Source organism: Eumetopias jubatus, unplaced genomic scaffold (assembly GCF_037043125.1).
Source record: "Eumetopias jubatus isolate StellerSeaLion01/CBP00866 unplaced genomic scaffold, mEumJub1_p1.0 scaffold_1, whole genome shotgun sequence".
Classification (NCBI taxonomy): Eukaryota; Metazoa; Chordata; class Mammalia; order Carnivora; family Otariidae; genus Eumetopias; species Eumetopias jubatus.
In genome coordinates, this window is record NW_028274807.1 from 69,827,235 (window position 1) to 69,845,809 (window position 18,575).

General features: G+C 40.1%; 3 protein-coding genes across 5 annotated transcripts in view; 1 reads left to right on the forward strand and 2 right to left on the reverse strand.

Annotated features, from left to right (window-relative positions):
* LMLN (leishmanolysin like peptidase) overlaps positions 1-10,667 on the reverse strand; it is a 75,752-nt gene extending 65,085 nt beyond the window's left edge. The window contains exon 1 of the mRNA XM_088024873.1: positions 10,449-10,667. Coding sequence (XP_087880999.1) covers positions 10,449-10,667 — 219 coding nt within the window. The remainder of the gene's footprint in view (positions 1-10,448) is intronic.
* Positions 10,668-13,744: 3,077 nt separating this feature from the next.
* On the reverse strand, positions 13,745-17,813 carry RPL35A (ribosomal protein L35a). Of its 2 annotated transcripts, none has more exons than XM_028101130.1 (5): positions 17,734-17,813; positions 16,983-17,028; positions 16,625-16,777; positions 15,546-15,690; positions 13,745-14,721 (listed from the first exon to the last, which is right to left on the reverse strand). In XM_028101130.1, exons 2-5 carry the CDS (start codon positions 16,991-16,993, stop codon positions 14,698-14,700), a joined length of 333 nt encoding a protein of 110 aa, XP_027956931.1. In that variant the 5' UTR covers positions 16,994-17,028; positions 17,734-17,813; the 3' UTR covers positions 13,745-14,697. The 2 variants fall into 2 exon arrangements, with proteins under 2 accessions (XP_027956931.1, XP_027956933.1); XM_028101132.2 differs by having other exon boundaries at positions 17,725-17,781.
* Positions 17,814-18,059: 246 nt separating this feature from the next.
* Positions 18,060-18,575, forward strand: part of DRC9 (dynein regulatory complex subunit 9) — a 42,070-nt gene continuing 41,554 nt past the window's right edge. For both annotated transcript variants that reach the window (XM_028100922.2, XM_028100923.2), the window contains exon 1: positions 18,060-18,257. The gene's annotated coding sequence lies outside the window, so the exon portion shown is untranslated. The remainder of the gene's footprint in view (positions 18,258-18,575) is intronic.

The window sequence follows — 18,575 nt, forward strand, 5'->3', positions numbered from 1 at the left end:
AGAAGTCTTAAAACTCAACATTAAGAAAATGAACAGTTCAATTAAAAACTGGGCAAAAGATGTGTACAAACACTTCACCAGAAAAGATATACAGATGGCAAACAAGCATATGAAAAGATGCTCCATATTATATGTCATCAGGGAAATACAAATTAAAACAACAATGAAATACTACTACACATCTATTAGAATGACCCAAATCTGGAACATGGACAACACCAAATGCTGCCAAGGATGTGGAGCAACAGGAACTCTCATTCATTGTGGGTGGGAATGCAAAATGGTACAGCCACTTTGGAAGACAGCTTGGCAGTTTCTTACAAAACAAAATACATTCTTACCATTAAAACTGAGCAACTATGCTCTTTGCTATTTGCTCAAATGAATTAAAAATTATGTACAAAGATGTTTGTACACAGAAAACCTGTACACAGAAAACCTATACACAGATATTTATAGTAGCCTTATTCATAACTGCTACAACTTAGAAGTTATCAAGATGTTCCTCAGTATGCTAGCAGATAAACTGTGATACATCCAGATGATGGAATATTATTTAAAGCTCAAAAGATGAAATATCAAGCCATGAAAAGACATGGAGAAAGCTTAAATACAGGATACTAAATGAAAGAAGCCAATCGGAAAAGTTACATACTGTATGATTACAAATATATGACATTCTGGGAAAGGGAAAACTATGGACATAGTAAAAAGATCAGTGTCTGCCAGGGGGTAGAGGTGAGAAAAGAGATGAACAGATGGAACACAGAGGATTTTAGTGCAGTAAAAATACCCTGTATGATACTATATTAATGAATACATTTCATTATACATGTGTCCAAACCCATGAAATGTACCCCATCAAGAGCAAATCGTAATGTGAACTATGAATTCTGGGTGATTATAATGTGCCAGTGTAGGTTAATCAATTGTAACAAAAGTACTACTCCAGTTGGGGATGTTGATAATGGGGGAATCTATGCATGTGAGGGGAAACAGGGCATTTGGGAAATCTCTGTACCTTCTTCTCAGTTCTTCAGTAAAACTAAAACTGCTCTAAAAAGTAGTCTTTAATTAAAAAAAAAAAATGGAGACAAGAAGACAATGGAACAAATAAAGTGCTAAAGGAAGCCCATATACAATGAAACTACCCTTCAAAAGTGAAGAGGACATAAATATATTTCAGACAAACAAAAATTAAGAGAATTCATCACCAGCACTATATTCATTTCCTTCTAAAGGAAGTTCTTCATTCTTTCTATTTGAATGAATTCTTCATTCATTCATTCTAAAGGAAGTTCTTCATGGACATGCAAATGACACTAGATGGTATCTTGGATCTTTTATCAGTCAGCTCAGGCTGCTATAACAGAATACCATAAACTGGGTGGCTTATAAACATGGAAATTTATTTCTCACAATTTTGGAGACTAGTAAGTCCAAGATCAAGGTGTTTGAAGATTGAGTGTCTGGTGATGGCCCCCTTCTTGTTTCATAAGGCCATATGTCCTTTGGCATAAGAGGCAAAGGAGCTCTCTGGGGTCTCTTTCATAAGGGTATTAATTCCATTCATTATGGCTCTGCTGTCATGATCTAATCACCTACAAAAGACCCCACCTCCTAACCAACACAATGGGAGTTAGGATTTCAACATATAAATTTTGGAGGGGACACAAACATTCAGTCTTTTGTAGGTCTGAGAACCTGACTGGTAACCAGTTCCCTACACTGATGTAAAATTTCCCTAAATAAGGTAGGTTCATTGTACCTAAAGTATTAATAGAAACAATATAGTTTACACCAAAAACTAATGATGTAATATATGGTGATTAACATAACAATAAAAAATTTTAAAAAAAAGAAACAATATAGTTTATGCTGAATACTTGTTTACTCCTCAGAGTCTGAAATTTTAGGGACTGAAATTGTGCCTACATAACCAATCTCATACAAAAACCCTGGACTCATAGGCTCAGATGAGCTTCCCTGTCAGACAACATTTTGTTCTTGTTACAAGTTACAGATGAAGGAATTAAGCACATCCTATGTGACTCCCCTAGGAGAGGAGTCTTGTAAGCTTGTGCCTGGTTTCCTCCAGTCTTTGCTCCATGAGTCTTTTCTCTTTGCTGACTATGCTTTGTATCCTTTCCCTGTAATAAATCTTAGCTTGAGTACAACCATGTGCCAAGTACTGTGAGTCCTCTAGCAAGTCACTAAACCTGACGTGGTCTTGGAGACCCTCAACACAATTATACGTATATTTATTTTCTTTTTATTTGTTTAAAGACATTAACTGTTTAAAGCTAAAATTGGATAATTGTAATTGTGAGATTTATAATATATATATGTAGAGGTAATATATAACATTAGCAAAATGGTGAAATCTAACAAAAAAACAAATGAATAAAACAAATAAACAAAAAGCAGAATCAGACATATAAATATAGGAAACAAACTGATGGTTGTCAGATGGAAAGGGGGTGAAGGGATGGGCAAAATGGGTGAAGAGGAGTGGGAGGAGATACAGGCTTCTAGTTATGGAATCTATAAGCCACAGAAATAAAAGGTACAGCATAGGAAATACAGTCAGTGGTATTCTAAGAGTGTTGTATGGTGACAGATTGTAGCTACACTTGTGGTTGGCTTAGCATAAGGTATAAATTTGTTGAATCACTATGTTGCATACCTGAAACTAATCTAACACTGTATGTCAACTATACTTAAATTAAAAGGGGGAGCCTGGCTGGTTCACACAAGTTCAAGCCCCACATACTTTTAGTTGAATGAAAATAAAATTACAGCAAATTAATATTTGTGGCATAGAGCTCAAGCAACATTTAGAGGAAAATTTATAGCTTTACATACCTACCTTAGGGGAAAAAACCCTCAAATTAATGATCTAAGCTTCTCTTTTAAGAAACTAGAAAAAGGGGGTGCCTGGTTGGCTCAGTTGGTTAAGCATCTGCCTTTGGCTCAGGTTATGATTCCAGGGTCCTGGGATCGAGCCCTGCATTGGGCTCCCTGCTCAGCGGGGAGCCTGCTTTTCCCTCTCCCTGTGCCACTCCCCCTGCTTGTGCTCTCTTTTTCCCAAATAAATCTTAAAAAAAAAAAAAGGAAGAAACTAGAAAAAGAGCAAATTAAACTCAAAGAAAAAAGAAAATAATAAAGAGCAGAAATCAATTAAATGGAAAACAGAAAAATAGAGAAATCAATAAAACTAAGAACTGATTCTTTGAGAAGACTAACATAACTGATAAACCTCTAAGCAGACTGACCAAGAGAAAAAGAGAACACCAATTACCAATGTCAAGAATGAAACAGGAGACATTACTACAGAATTTACAGACTGATACTGGGGCTTACAATAGGAAATATGTATTTGGCTTTTGCCCCATTAGGGCACAGAGTTCTCAAACTTTTGGAATTTCCTAAGTGATGAGAGTGATAAAGGTGTCTTTTGTTATGTTAATGACGTGACTTTTGGAAAGCACCTAAGGATGGGGACTGCTTGCCAGTGGAGTCAACCATGTGAATAGAGGGTTGGAACTTTCAGTCTTCACCTACTCTATCTCTGATGAGGAGAGAGGGGCTGCAGATTGAGTTCTCTAATGGCTGATGATTTAATCAATCATGTCTATGTAATGAAGCCTCTATAAAACCCAAAAGGATGGGGTTTGGAGTTTCCTGTTGGTGAACACTGTTAACCTTCAAAATAAAACTGGTTATTTTCCCAGCAAAAATGTATTTGGGAATAGCAGAGAATTGCAATCCAGGACAAGCAAGCTACAACAAAACCATACGCAAGTCTGAAGAACAAAGGAGAGGAATAATACTCTTTTATAGAGAAAAAAAGGAAGCTGGGAGGGCTGTTACAAGCAAAATGTCTACTGGAATAAACTGGTAGTTCAAAGTATAATGGCTTTTCATTGGCTAGTTGTGACAGTCTCTCATCGGCTGGACTATTGCCAGGCAAGGAACAAAAACATTCTTCCTCCTGCTGGGAAAGTAAAATAGTATCCACATGCAAGGTCCATCACTTCCTGTTAGGTCTGCAATTGACAATGAATGGTAGGGCACAGAGCTCCCTCTTGCTGGCCTCCCAGCTCCATTCTAAATGAGGTTTCCCCAAGAGATTCCTAGAGAATGGGGCTCTGATGGGCGGAAACTCCTTGCCCTTTCTCTATACCTTGCCCTATGCATCTCTTCCATATAGTTGTTCTTGAGTTACACTTTTTTATAATAAACCAGTAATCTAGTAATAAATTTTTTTCTCTGAGTTCTGTAAGCTGCTCTAGCAAATTAATCCAACCCAAGGACGGAGTTGTTGGAAACTCCTATCTATAGTCATTTGGTCAGATGCTCAGGTGACAGTCTAGACTTACAACTGGTGTCTGAAATGTTGGGGTGGGGACCAGACTTGTAGAACTGTGGAATCTGACGCTATCACTGGGTAGATAAGTGTCAGAATTGAGTTTCAGTTTGTGTAGGAGAGTTGCTTGGTGGTGTGTAGAAAAACCCCCACACATTGGAATTGGTACCAGAACCCTTCACAGACATTTAAAAGATCAAAAGAGAATATTAAGAAAACTTTATGTCCATAAATTTGACAACTTCAATGAAATGAAATTCTCTGAAAGACATAACTTAATCAAAACACAATCAAGAAGATATAACCTGGGGCACCTGGGTGGCTCAGTTGGTTAAGCGACTGCCTTCCGCTCGGGTCATGATCCTGGAGTCCCAGGATGGAGTCCCACATCGGGCTTCCTGCTCAGCAGGGAGTCTGCTTCTCCCTCTGACCCTCTTCCCTCTCGTGCTCTCTATTCTCTCTCTCTCAAATAAATAAATAAAATCTTTAAAAAAATTGTTTAAAAAAAAAAAAGAAAATAGGGGCACCTGGGTGGCTCAGTTGGTTAAGCGACTGCCTTCGGCTCAGGTCATGATCCTGGAGTCCCGGGATCGAGTCCCACATCGGGCTCCCTGCTCGGCGGGGAGTCTGCTTCTCCGTCTGACCCTCTTCCCTCTCGTGCTCTCTATCTCTCATTCTCTCTCGCTCAAATAAATAAATAAAATCTTTAAAAAAAAAAAAAAGAAAAAAAAGAAAATATAACCTGAATAGTCCCATTATCTATTAAAGAAAATAAGTTCATAGTTTAAAACTCTCCAGTAAAGAAAATTCCAGGTTGAGATGGCTTCTTTCATGAATTCTACTAAACATTTAAGGAAGAAACAATAGTGACTGTATGCAAGCTCTTCCTTAAAATGGAAAGGGAAGGGATATTTCTGAACCCATTCTATAAGGCCAGCATTACCCTAATACCAACCCCAACAGTTATTGAAGGAAAAAAAAAAAAAAAACTACAGACCAATATCCTTCACGAATATATATGCAAAATTATCAACAATATTAGGAAGTCAAATCCAGCAAAATGTAAAAAGGGTAATACATCATAACCAACTGGAGTTTTAATCTCAGGAATGCAATGCTAGTTTATCATTAAAAAAAATCAATGTAATTCACAATATCAACATAGTAAAGAAGAAAAGCTACACAATTATATTAATTGATGCAGAAAAGACATATAATAAAATTCAGGGGTGCCTGGGTGTCTCAGTCGGTTAAGCATCTGCCTTCAGCTCAGGTCATAATCCTGGGGTCCTGGGATCAAATCCCTGCCAGTCTCCCTGCTCAGCGGGGAGTCTGCATCTCCCTCTCTTATCCTCCACCCTGCTTGTGCTCTTGCTCACTCTCTCTGAAATGAATAAAAAAATCTTAAAAAATTTTTCAACATCCACTCATGATAAAAACAAGGAATAGAAGGTAATTTTCTCCACGTGGCAAAGCACATCTACAAAAAATCTACAATTAATACTTTTTTCTTTTAAAGAGCTCTTTAAAAAAATTCTTTTTAATATTTAAGATTTAATAATATCTACAACTAATATTCTTTTTTATTTTTATTTTAAGATTTTATTTATTTATTTGACAGAGAGAGACACAGCGAGAGAGGGAACACAGCAGGGGTAGTGGGAGAGGGAGAAGTAAGCTTCTGGCAGAGCAGGGAGCCTGATGCGGGGCTCCATCCCAGAACCCTGGGATCATGACCTGAGCCGAAGGCAGATGCTTAATGACTGAGCCACCCAGGCGCCCCTAGTATTCTTTTTTTTAAAATATTTTATTTATTTGAGAGAGAGAACATACCTTAAAAACTCTCTACAAAGAAAATGGCAGGCCCATCCAGGTGGTCTCAATTATGAATTATACTAAACATTTAAGGAAGAAATGATTTCAATTTTATACAAACTCTTTTAGAAAATACAAGAAGATGGAACATTTCCCAATTCATTATGTGAAGCCAGTATAATTCTGGTATCAAAAATGAACAAAGGTATGCCTGGGTGGCTCAGTCGGTTAAGTGGCTGCCTTCGGCTCAGGTCATGATCCCATGGTCCTGGGATCAAGTCCCCCATCGGGCTCCTTGCTCGGTGGGGAGCCTGCTTCTCCCTCTACCTAACATTCCCCCTGCTCAAATAAACAGTATCTTTTTAAAAAATGAACAAAAACTTCACTAAAAAAAGAAATCATAAACCAACATTACTCATAAACATAGATACAAGAATCTTTAACAACTATTAGCAATTGAATTCAGAGGTATATAAAAAGGATAATACCCTTAAGTTAAGACCAAATAGGGTCTGGGGCGCCTGGGTGGCTCAGTCGTTGAGCATCTGCCTTCGGCTCAGGTCGTGATCCCAGGGTCCTGGGATTCGGGCCCCTGCATTGGGCCCCCTGCTCGGCGGGAAGCCTGCTTCTCCCTCTCCCACTCCCCCTGCTTGTGTTCCCTCTCTATGTGTCTCTCTGTTCTCTCTCTGTCAAATAAATAAATAAAAATCTTAAAAAAAAAAGACCAAATAGGGTCTATCACAAAAAGCAATTGCTACTTACACAATTTACTATTGGATAACAAATATTTTACATAATTCCATTTGTGTAAACTACGCTCTAGAAGAGACAAAACTAATTTTCTTTTTCTAAGATTTTATTTATTTATTTGTGAGAGAGAGAGAGAGAGAGCACAAGCAGGGAGAGTAGCAGGTAGAGGGAGAAGCAGGCTCCCTGCCAAGCAAGGAGCCCAATGGGGGACTCGATCCCAGGGCCCTGGGATCATGCCCTGAGCTGAAACTGACTGAGCCACACAGGGGTCCCAAGACAAAACTAATCTAATGTTAAAAAAAAAATGAGAACAATTGTTGCCTGGGGTATCTGGACGGGGGAGACTGGCACAAGATGGGGCGGGGATCTTTCTGGAAACATGGAAATGTTCTATATCATGTGGTTACAAGTTTCACGTGAAGTACATGATTGCATTTATTTCATTTTAATATATGTAAATTTTACCAGAAAACTTTTAGGGGCACCTGGCTGGCTCAGTTGGCAGAGCATGCCACTCTTGATTTTGGGGTTGTGAGTTCGAGCCCCATGCTGGGCATAGAGATTACTTAAAAAAAAAAAAGTTTAAAATATTTTTTTTTTTTTTAGGGGGGAGGAGGAGCAGAGGGAGGGAGAATCCCAAGCAGGCTCCACTCCCAGTACAAAGCCCTACGTGGAGCTTGATCTCACAACCCTGAGACCATGACCTGAGCAGAAATCAAGAGACAGACACTTAACCGACTGAGCCTCCCAGGTGACCCAACAACAAACTTTTAAAAGTAACAGTAACAAATGAGAGGCTGGGGAATGGGTGGAAGTATATGAAACAAGAATGAGAGAATATGGTAAGAGTTAAAGCTGGGTGATGGGTCCACGGGAGTTCATTATACTATTCCGTTTTTTTTTTTTTTTGGTTTTAATTTACATAATTAAAAAAATGAAACTTAGAGGTGTTAGTTGAAAACTTAAATGTGTCCAAAAAAAAATTTTTTTTTGAGTTGGTTCTACACCCAACATGGGGCTTGAACTCAGAAATCAAGAATCTCACACTCTACCAACTTAGCCAGCCAGGCGCCTCCCCACACCTCCCCACTTTTTTTTTTTTCCCCAACATGTTTTGTACTTCCCACCACAACCCAAAAACTGTAACATAATTTCCTATACCATTTAACAGAGATGCAGTCACTAGTATGAGTACAATGAATAATTCTTGCCTATATTTTATGTCTAGGTTAAAGCTAAGACAGTGGTTAGGAGGACTTGCTATTACATACTCTATGAAGAACTAGGAAAATTTATTAAGGATGAGAAGTCTCAAAAAGAACTTAATAGCTTGCTTTTAATATATGACGCACTATCACTACTGAGTCTGTTTAGCCAAGAGGCATAAAAAGGAATAGTGGGTAGAAATTTCAGGAAAAGTTTTCATCTCTATAAAAAGAATTTTATACTGCTGATCTCCAAAAAGCAAAGGGGCTGCCTCTGGAGATGATCTCCCTATCCATTGAGATGTTCAAATATAAATTGGAGTTTTGAACACTGGCAACAATCACTAGAAGAAACAGCTATTTAGGTTCCCTCTGGTGGAGAGATTTTGCAGTTCTTTGAATAGCTTTCTCTTACTGTAATCTACATTCAAAGAAAGAAACACAGGGTTTTACAGGATTTTTTTTTTTTTTAGAGAATTCATTGGGGGCGGGAGAATTGGGGATATACTGTTTAAGGGTACAACCTTGCAACCAGTAAATAAATAAGCCCTGGAGATCTAATATATAGCATAGTGACTATAATCAATAATACTGTATTATAAACTTAAAAGTTGCTAAGAGACTAAAAAATAAATAAAATTCAGCCAAAATGCAGAGTCATGATAAAAGCTGGAATATAGCTACAAGCCCCAAACTTAGTATTTTGGCACATATGGTTATGAACGTTATGCATAGAACTTTTTGAAAATTACCACAAAAATGAGTGGTCTTGGATCTCTGGGCTGAACTGAAAATTTCTAGATCAGTCTTTCTTGATAAAGTAGTAAGACAAATTATAAAATCAATCATAACATGCCACCCTGCCCCAAGTACTCTATCTCCTTTCCTCAAAGAACACTGATTATTGTGGGCTCTCTAAATACTGTGGAGGAATCAAAGACATAAACCTCATCCGAAGGAACCTTACAATTTAACTACAAAAGCAAGACTACAAAGAAATGCCTGAGAAATAAACCTTCCCCACACAGCAGTACTTGGTTCAAGTGCCAGAAGAGATTATAGATAAGACATACTATGAAATGGAAAAAGCATTCTGCTGGAGTGGTTTCAGCTCACTGTCTTGAACTTAGGGAACTTTAGGATTAAAAGAATGTAGAGAGGGAGAGAAAGAGTGTGAAGGAGGGTAGCAGAATAAAGCAACTTGAAGTAACTTGAAAATAAGCCCGAATTTTGTCTTTGGAGAACCCCCCCAATATCCTTGCAAAGCCTTTAGCTCTCCTATCAACTTCTTCCAAAACCTTTAGGTCAGTAGAGCACAAAGTGTGGTCTTTGGACAAGTAACATCATCAACCATCTGGGAACTTGAACTGCATATTCTGGGTACCATCCCAGACGTAATGAGTCAGAAAGTGGGGGAGTGGGGCAGCAAACTGTTCTTTTAACAAATCCTGTAGGTGATTCTGATGCACTCGCAAGTTGAAAACCACCCTGCTCTACAACTACTTAAGTACAACTCTCAGTAGAGGAAAGCCATCATGTTCTGAGTGCCTAACTCAGCCACTTTGCTAGGTGCAGAAAGGGAGTTAATACTGTTAGAGTAGGCATGTAGTTGGCTTCTAACAAGATGCCGCGAGGTCAGCAAAGAGGAAGTCATGGCCAACTACAAGGAAGAGGCCTGTCCTGGCAGCACTCCAAAAGAAAACCACACGGGACTTCCATCTTGACAGCTTGAGTGACCTAAGCTCATTATACAGTTGTTATATCATTAGCATTGCGGTTTTGAAGGAGCTCCGCCCCTGAAACCTCCACGAGAGTTCCTTATGGGGCAAATAAGGCAAGAAAAAGGGCATAACCTACACTCCTGGAAGAGACCACCCTGCTTCTAAGAAATCCTCACTTCAAGTAATAAATATCCCACCCCTTTGTTAGCAACTGTCAATAACAGAAACCCAAACCCAGGGGGCTCAGCACTTCCTTGAGCGTACTCGCTCTCACATCTCTAGAGTGTACTTTCACTTTAAGAAACTTTCCTGCTTGTACGGCTCATCTACTGTGTTGTCTGTCCTTGAATTCTTTCTCCTGGCAGACCAAGAGCCTCCAGCGACATCTTTTGGAGGGGCTGGGTCAAGGCCTCAGGAGCCAAAGTCCACCTGGAAACAATAGCAGGTCCAGCCCCCTAAGAGTTCAGTTTCTGGTCCAATTTTGCTTTCTTTTCCAACACACCTTGTTCCAACAACTACCCTCTACATCTTCGCCTCCCGTGTTACTTTACCCTCACAGCCCCCGCTCCCGCCCCTCCGTCACCCTACCTCAGTCTCAGAGGGGACGTGGTGCCGGCAGGGAGGGGAACTGTCCAAGGAGACAGGAATTGATGTGGAGCTTGCCCAGAGGCCGCCCAACAGGAGTAAAACGCCTCGGACCCATAAAGACCTACTCCAGCGCCGCTGGCTAGGGCCAGGGCCTGAACCGGTGGAACCTGCCACTCCATTCCACTCGGCCGCCATCTTCGGGCCGAGCGTCGTTACCATGGAGTACGTGACGTCCCCACCCTGCACCAGCTCCGCCCCTCACCGCCAGCGGAATTTTTGATTGGCTAGCATCACCCCCCCGTTCACCGCGGACGAGAACCGCGTCGCGGCCGTCGCGTCTCAAAGCTCAAAGCCTGCCAATAAATGCCATTTAGCGGACCACGTAAGTCGAGCTGTAGGAAGACCAGTGGGTATTGTAAGACGATGTTGGTATGAGGCCGCTTCTCTTCAATTCAGTTACTCACCTTAAAGATAGGCACCCACACTGGGTGCCAGGTGGCTTAAACAAACTGCAGAACCTTTAATGGTCTAGCCCTCTGTGTAAAGATGAATGGAATATAATTTTCATTTTTACTTTTTATCCTCAGTCACCAATTTTAGGACCATTTCTTTACTAGTCATTTCTTAGAAAATCAATATATTCGTTCCTATTCAACCCCATCCCTTAACTTCTATAAAACAAAACAAGAATTAGGGGCGCCTGGCTGGCTCAGTCAGTACACATGTGACTCCTGATCTCTGGGTAGTGAGTTCAAGCCCCACATTGGGCGTGGAGCCTACTTAAAAAAAAAAAAAAACAACAACACAAAAACTGCAACAAAAAACAATCAAACAGAACCACAAGAATTCTAACTGCATTTAACCCAGGAAGAGACCAGGTGGATCCTTGCCATTAAGGAAACTACCTTCAATCTAGGCCATGAGGAACTGTAAAAAAAAAAAAAAAGGAAAAAAAAGGAAAATTGGGGTATTTCCCCTAAGGCCCATTAAACAATTAAAACAAGTAATTGGAAGCACTGAACTGGAAATCATTTAACCAGAACTGAATACTGTAAATTACTATACTAGGAACTGGGGATAGGAAAGAATAGCCCCAAGACTGTGCCATTCATTGGTGAAGATAATGTACTCAAATTCAAGGGTGGGTCACTACCAGTAAAGGCTCATTACATAATGAGTCCATCATCCCACAACTAGTGGAAATTGGGACTCCAAACCAAATTTATCACTTTCAGGACACGTGCTTTTTCCACTACAAGATTACAAAGAAACTGAATTGTGAACAGAGAATAGCACCAGTCAACATCAAGTTCCTAATTTTAACAGTTGTGTCATACTGGGGAGAAGCTGTTTCAGTGATCCAGCCAACAAACTGCTAGCCATTCAGGCTCATCTCTCTGAAACACGGGATTCCTCCAGTGGTACCTTTGGCTTGAGGACTATCTTTGTACTCACCGAATCTCATTATGGGAACAGAAATGCATAAAGCACCCTCTCATTTACAAGTGCTGTATTATTAAATCAGTTGAAGAGGACAAATTTGCATGCAAAGTTGTTTTGCCACTGCATTTACTCAGGTCATCCTAGGGATTCTGACTTCTTTGCCCAAATGCCCACTTCCTGTTTATCCACCTCCATTACTCTACCATCATCCTTCTCAGAATACTGTATTCACTTAAAACTCCTACAAAGGTGACAGGTTTTGAGGTTTCCTCCTCTATATGCCTAATCCAGACATGAATATCCAGCTGCCTTCCTGGACATGTTCACAACTGAGTATCCTATAAGCTTCCTCAAACTCAACATCCCCACCCCCCCCAAATGATCTTCTGGTTCCCCAACTTCGTAAATGTACTATTATCCATCCCACCAAAGCTAGTAACGTTAACTTTGAAGCTCCTCAGTTGGTCTTTGAATTCTCTTAATCCTTAGTACAGCATATAAAACCTGGCATAATCTGGCCATTTCTTAGTTTTCTATTTATTTTCCAATTATTGCCCACAATATTAGGTTTCAGTTACACTACATAACCCAGTTGAAGAGTTCCTCAGATGCCTTATGCTTTCACATAAATCCTAAGTCAATTTTTTTTAAAGATTTTATTTATTCATTTGATATAGAGAATGAGCGACAAGAGTGCACAAGCAGGGGGAGGCAGAGGGAAAGCAGCAGACTCCCCACTGAGCTGGGAGTCTGACGCAGGGCTCGATCCCTGGACCCTGGGATCATGACCTGAGCCAAAGGCAGATGCTTAACTGAGCAACCCAGACACCCCCTAAAAGTCAATTTCTATGAAATACCTCCCCAAGCATTTCTTCTATTCCTAACCACTCCAAGTATATTGATACATTTTTGGGGCACCAGGGTGGCTCAGTCGGTTAAGCAGCCCACTTGATTTTGGTTCAGGTCAAGGTCTCAGGGTTGTGAGATGGAGCCCCACATCCAGCTACAAGCTCTGTGGGGGGAGTCTGCTTGAGATTTTTCCCTTTCCCTCTGTCCCTCCCCCAACTCACGCACTCTCAAATTTAAAAATAGTACTGATACATCTACTTAAATGACACAAGAGAATACTTTTAGATTATGTTGTTTCTTAACAACTAAATCTCACTGGTGGTCTGAGATTGGTACTTCTTGCCATTGACCCAATTTTTCTATGTCAATTTTCTTAGGGTTCTTTTTTTTTTATTTTATTTTATTTATTTATTTGAGAGAGAGAGAGAATGAGAGATAGAAAGCACGAGGGACGAGGGTCAGAGGGAGAAGCAGACTCCCCGCTGAGCAGGAATCCCAATGTGGGACTCCATCCCGGGACTCCAGGATCATGACCTGAGCCGAAGGCAGTCGCTTAACCAACTGAGCCACCCAGGCGCCCTTCTTAGGGTTCTTATAACCAAATTGTGGCCATGAAATATACTGCTTAGATCTTGTGAAGAAAACATGGTTAACATTGGACCAAAGCTGCATCTGACCCATCCACCTCTTTTGCCTTGAAGCTATTCTTCCCAAATAAGCCCAAATGAGACTGGCAGTACAAGCACAAGGCCATTTCTGTGAAAGCTGGTATTTTTCCTTCCAACAGCAACTTTTGGCTTGAGGACCACCACTGGGCTAAACACACCTTTCTTATAATTATGCTACTCCAAGTATAGTTAAAAACTGTAAAAGGGGTTCAGTTTGACCAATTCTCAAGTTTCTTGTTGGTATTTTCAGTGGAAAGTCAAGATTTGGTGGTTAATAAAAGGATTAGCTGGCTGCTCCTGCAACAATCAAGTATCTACAGCCACCACACTGCAAACTGATGCCTTGGTTCAAACTTTATTTCAACAATTCAGAGATTTGAAATACCCTGCAGCCCTGCTTTAGTTTCATCTTACACTAAAATATCTCGATCCTACACTTTACTACATTAAAACATGGAACCAAACTACACTGTCTGGGCAACCTCCCCCCACTCCCAACTCACTAAGAGTACTTTTTTCTTGAGACATATTTTGTTTTTTTAACTTAAAATTATTACCAGTCAAGTGTTCCATACTGGCATGCTTCGTCCAGTCACACATCCCAAGGATATCTCATCCTTGCCTAGCTTAACAAGCTGCCAGATACTATCAATATAATCCTCATTTTAAGTTCTTACAACTATCATTTTTACGTCACAAGTTTCCCAACCGATCTATATTAAGTGCATACACTTTAAGGTAATTAAGGAGGCTGTCAAAATAATTTTAAGTCTCTTTCACTGTCTCCCAATCTAATGAGGAAGGCAGTTACATATAATATACCACAATACCAAAGTTGAAATATTAAGAGTTATAGATCCATTTTGATGCAGAAACCTGGCAAAGTGTTATGGTATGTATCTGTACTGGCTAATATTTCTGGCTTCTGTCCTTCCTGGAATACAGTCTCCATTTGTACAAAAGCTTTTCCGACATATGCTCCATCACTTTAAAACTTCCAACATACTCCTTTTCCCACTGGCTCCAAGCAAAGCTTGTTTCCCTCCCCCATCACGTAAGACCTTGTATTAAGATACTCTAATCTCTCTACCCTCATTAAAACCCTCCTATTGTCTAAATCTCTGTAATTGCCGTTACATATAGCTCCCTCGCTTCCTTGTACTCTGAAAAAGCTGGATAATCGTCACCATTTAAATACAGCAACTTGAATTTAGGAAAAAGAAAATGGTAAGCCATTTAACAAAAATACAAGAGAACAAATCTACACCTTTATTTACTTTTCATTAAATTTAAATCCTTGAGGGGTACAGCATCTAGGAAGAAAAAAGAAAACATGGTGTAATTAAATGCATGTTATATACAAATTTGTAAATGTCAGTTGAGTACAACAATATGGATAAATCTCCTCCCACTGTCCCATTACTCATCTCTAGAAGGGATCCAGGGACTGCTTACATCTTAGCAGGGAGAGAACTAAGTTCTTACAGTATCTAGATGAACACACTTTAAGAACCAGTACAGAGAACACTGAAAATCCACTTAATTTTGCTTCTTCCAGTAACAGAGTAAAAACCTTCTGATGAAAAATCTCAATGGCTCAGAAGGGTTCAAAAGTACCATGTGATCCCAAGAATATAGCCCTGTCTACTAAAAATGAATATTAAGGAAAACAGGGGCTAATGGACTCAATGGCTTGAACCCAAGTCTTGGGACCTAGAAACATGAGCATCAGTTTTCTTATATAAAATAAGGCTAATAACACCTATTCTAACAAGACTTTCATGATGAAGAAACAGGAATATCATGAATCATGCCAGGAAAATTTTTTTCTTTTCTAACAATCACTTCTGTGTTCAATAAATCTTTGCCAGAAAATTGTTCATTTAAATACTATCCCCCCAACCCCAAACTTTAGCAAAATCTGAAATCTAGATACAATCCATCTGAACACTTTGCCTTCACTTTCCTTCTAATGCCAGGAATCTGATATTTCATAATACATCTACACAGTAGCAGATGATTTTGAAGCACAACTCATGGGGTGATTTTAAAATCACAATAGTCTTTAGAGATCAGAGCCCAAACCCCTGAGCTTAGTTTGCCCCCAGAGTGTCATACTGCTAATAACTGTACTTACCACACGGATTCTGTGGCCAATGGCTTTAGCAGGAAGGTTGCTTCGGAATTTGGCACGAACCATGCCACTGTTTCCATGAGCACGAGTTACTTTTCCCCAGATTACTCTGGTTTTGTTTGGTTTGCCACCAGGAGTCACTGTGTTGCTGGTTTTGAAAGGGGATAAGAGAGGTGAGAGGTGAGAACCCAGGCAACTAGTGTAGAGTGATACAAATTCAAGGTGACCTCTAGACCAGTGGTCACCAGCTCACAACTGTAGTTAACCACTAAGTCACCTGAGAAACTAAAATGTCTGGGGCATCATTCATTCAACAAATATTTGAGTACCTACTGTATGCCAGACACTTTTATAAATGTATCTTTTGTAATTTTACAAAATACAAAATTGCAGTTTACAAAAAAAATCCCTTTGAGATAACCAAGTATTAAGTAAAATATATTAAATGTCAGATGATAATAGCTGCAATATTTTTAAAAAATATGGAAAGGCAGAAGGTATCATGGAGTGAATCCTAGCTGGGCTAAGATTAGAAATAAAAAGCCCTGAATGAATAAGGTCTGAAAACCTCCTTAATGACATTTGTTTTTACTAAAGACAGGGGAAAGTTGGTATCTGAGCAACGGGACAGGTGATTTGACTTATAAATCATTCTTGTTGCTGGAGGAATTGGGGGCAAAGATGAAAGCCATGTCCCCAGAAATTTTAATTGGTTTAATGAGTTTAACAATCATTTTTAAGCATGTATACAACATAATTTCAAGAAAGCAACAAAATGAATTAAAGTACATGAAAAAATGCTCTGTAACACCTTAAGAGGTGCATAATATAAGGAGTTGGTTCCTTCCTTGAAACGATTAACAGCTGTAATCTTTTTAAGTGCAGAAGATACCTAAATCCAACACTACCCAGACAAGTAACATCCTTCAATAACCTCCCACGAAGTTCCTTAAAGATCCAAAGTAGAAAAAACACAACAGCACCAATTAGTTTACCATCTTTTGATGATTCTTCTTTGAGCAGGAAAAAGAAACCAATCTCAACTAAAAATTTAAAAGGCATTATTAATACTATAAACTTACTTCTTTGCTTTGTACACATAAGCACATCTCTTGCCTAGATAGAATTCCGTTTCATCTCGAGCATAAACACCTTCGATTTTAAGAAGAGCTGTGTGCTCCCTCTGGTTCCGGAGACCCCGCTTATAGCCAGCAAAAATGGCCTTGGACCACAGCCTAAGACAAAACACACAGTAACTTTAAGTTGTTAAAAGATCTCGTTTCACGTCACTGATAAGATCTGACTTGTAATGAGCCCTACTCAAATGTTATCTATAGCAAATATCTAGTTTTTTCCCACCAGTTTTAAGCTCATGTTTATGCTCATGGTTGTTAAGACAAAAAACTACAAATACAAAGCAATTATATTTAAAACCCGTACCTTCCAGACATTATTTGGCGTTACAGGAGTCCTGTTCCCAGCAGGCCTTAAAACAAATAAAAAACCAGTTTAAAATGTTGGAACGCACGTTTCCCACCCGGTCCTCTCTTCGTTTCTTAAACCTATCAGGCACATTCCTTTTTGCTCGGCATTTCACGTTAAGAGTACGGGGAAACATAATTATACTATGACATCTACATGATGCACAGTCGGGCAAGACTTCCCAACCTCAGAGAAAGCCTAATAACTGAGCAAACTCCAAAATGAAAACCACTACGAAAAGTATCAAGACTCCAGAGTAAAACAAGTAGCTCCTGAAAACTCCGAAAGGAAGCCCTGAGAAAACTCTCATACCACGATCAGCAGGAACAAAAATGAAAAGCGAGTAATCAGAGAAGCACACAGAAAAACAAGAATTGTATGGGAAAGGAAATGCTGAGGAAAAGGAGACTGTAGACCTAGTCAGGTCTGGAGTGGGAGCGTACGGAAAAAGAACTCATCCTAAAGGACCACTGCCTCAAACAGGGAACCACATACGGGCAAAGTGCATCTATTACTCCGCTAAGGCCCACGAAGCAACCGATTACGGGAGCGCCCGTTCTCCGGGCGTGCGGGGATCAGCACAATCAGTCCCACATCTCCTCAATCCTGTCCTCCCTGTTGCTGGAATCCATAGAAATCACTGGCTGGCAGAGCCTCCCAGCCGCACCAGTGCCCTGCCGAGGTATACGGTTGAGCTCACCGCACTTACTTGCACCTAAAGTTCAGCAACAAAAGCTCCCCTCACCTCCACAGGCTCCAAGATGGCGGAAAAAGAAAGGCGAAGCCCCGTCGCGTGGCCTTGTGGGATAAACACCTCTCTGCCCCGCCCCCAGCTTAGGCATCTTCCGCAACCGCCAGAAAAAAATAAAAATAAAAAGCCTCAGATGTCTTTGACTGAAACAAACCACATTCAAGTACACTCTTATAGTTCTTTCTCTAAGTCCCTTCATCTTTGTGAGCTGTAACACGTATTTTATAACAGAGGGAGGCAAGATGGTAGCCAGCTAGAGGAGGAGAAGAAAAGGGCCCCCAAAGCTGAGCGTTGCCAGAGAAACACCAGAGCTTGGTTCCTTAGTGGAAAAAGTGAAGGCAGATTGCAGGATATCTCCCCGCCTCGGGTATCCCAGATTTGATTCGCCAACATGGGGGCATCTTTCCCTCCGACTACAGAGGAGTAGGGTGAACGGAGACTCTCGGATCCTATCGTGGAACAGAAAGGCCAGGAGCACGAAGGCAGGACGAGCTCTTCCCTTCTCTTTTAAGTTTTCCCCCTTACTTCTTTCCTCCTACTCCTTTATCTCTTTCAAGAAATGACCTAAGTTCTTACCCCCAGCCTTCGTTTTTGACTCGACTGAATAGGACTGCCCTGAAAAGGCCTTAATGCCTTTTAAAGAGCACCGTGCCTACACGAAATAGGTCTTCAGTCAATACTTGGAGACGAGAATGAGATAAATTAGTGGATATAAGAGATTTATATTGCCTAATTATTGCACATTTATTTGGGTTTCTCTATGCTTCATTCATTTATCCAGCAATTTATTGATTAACTAC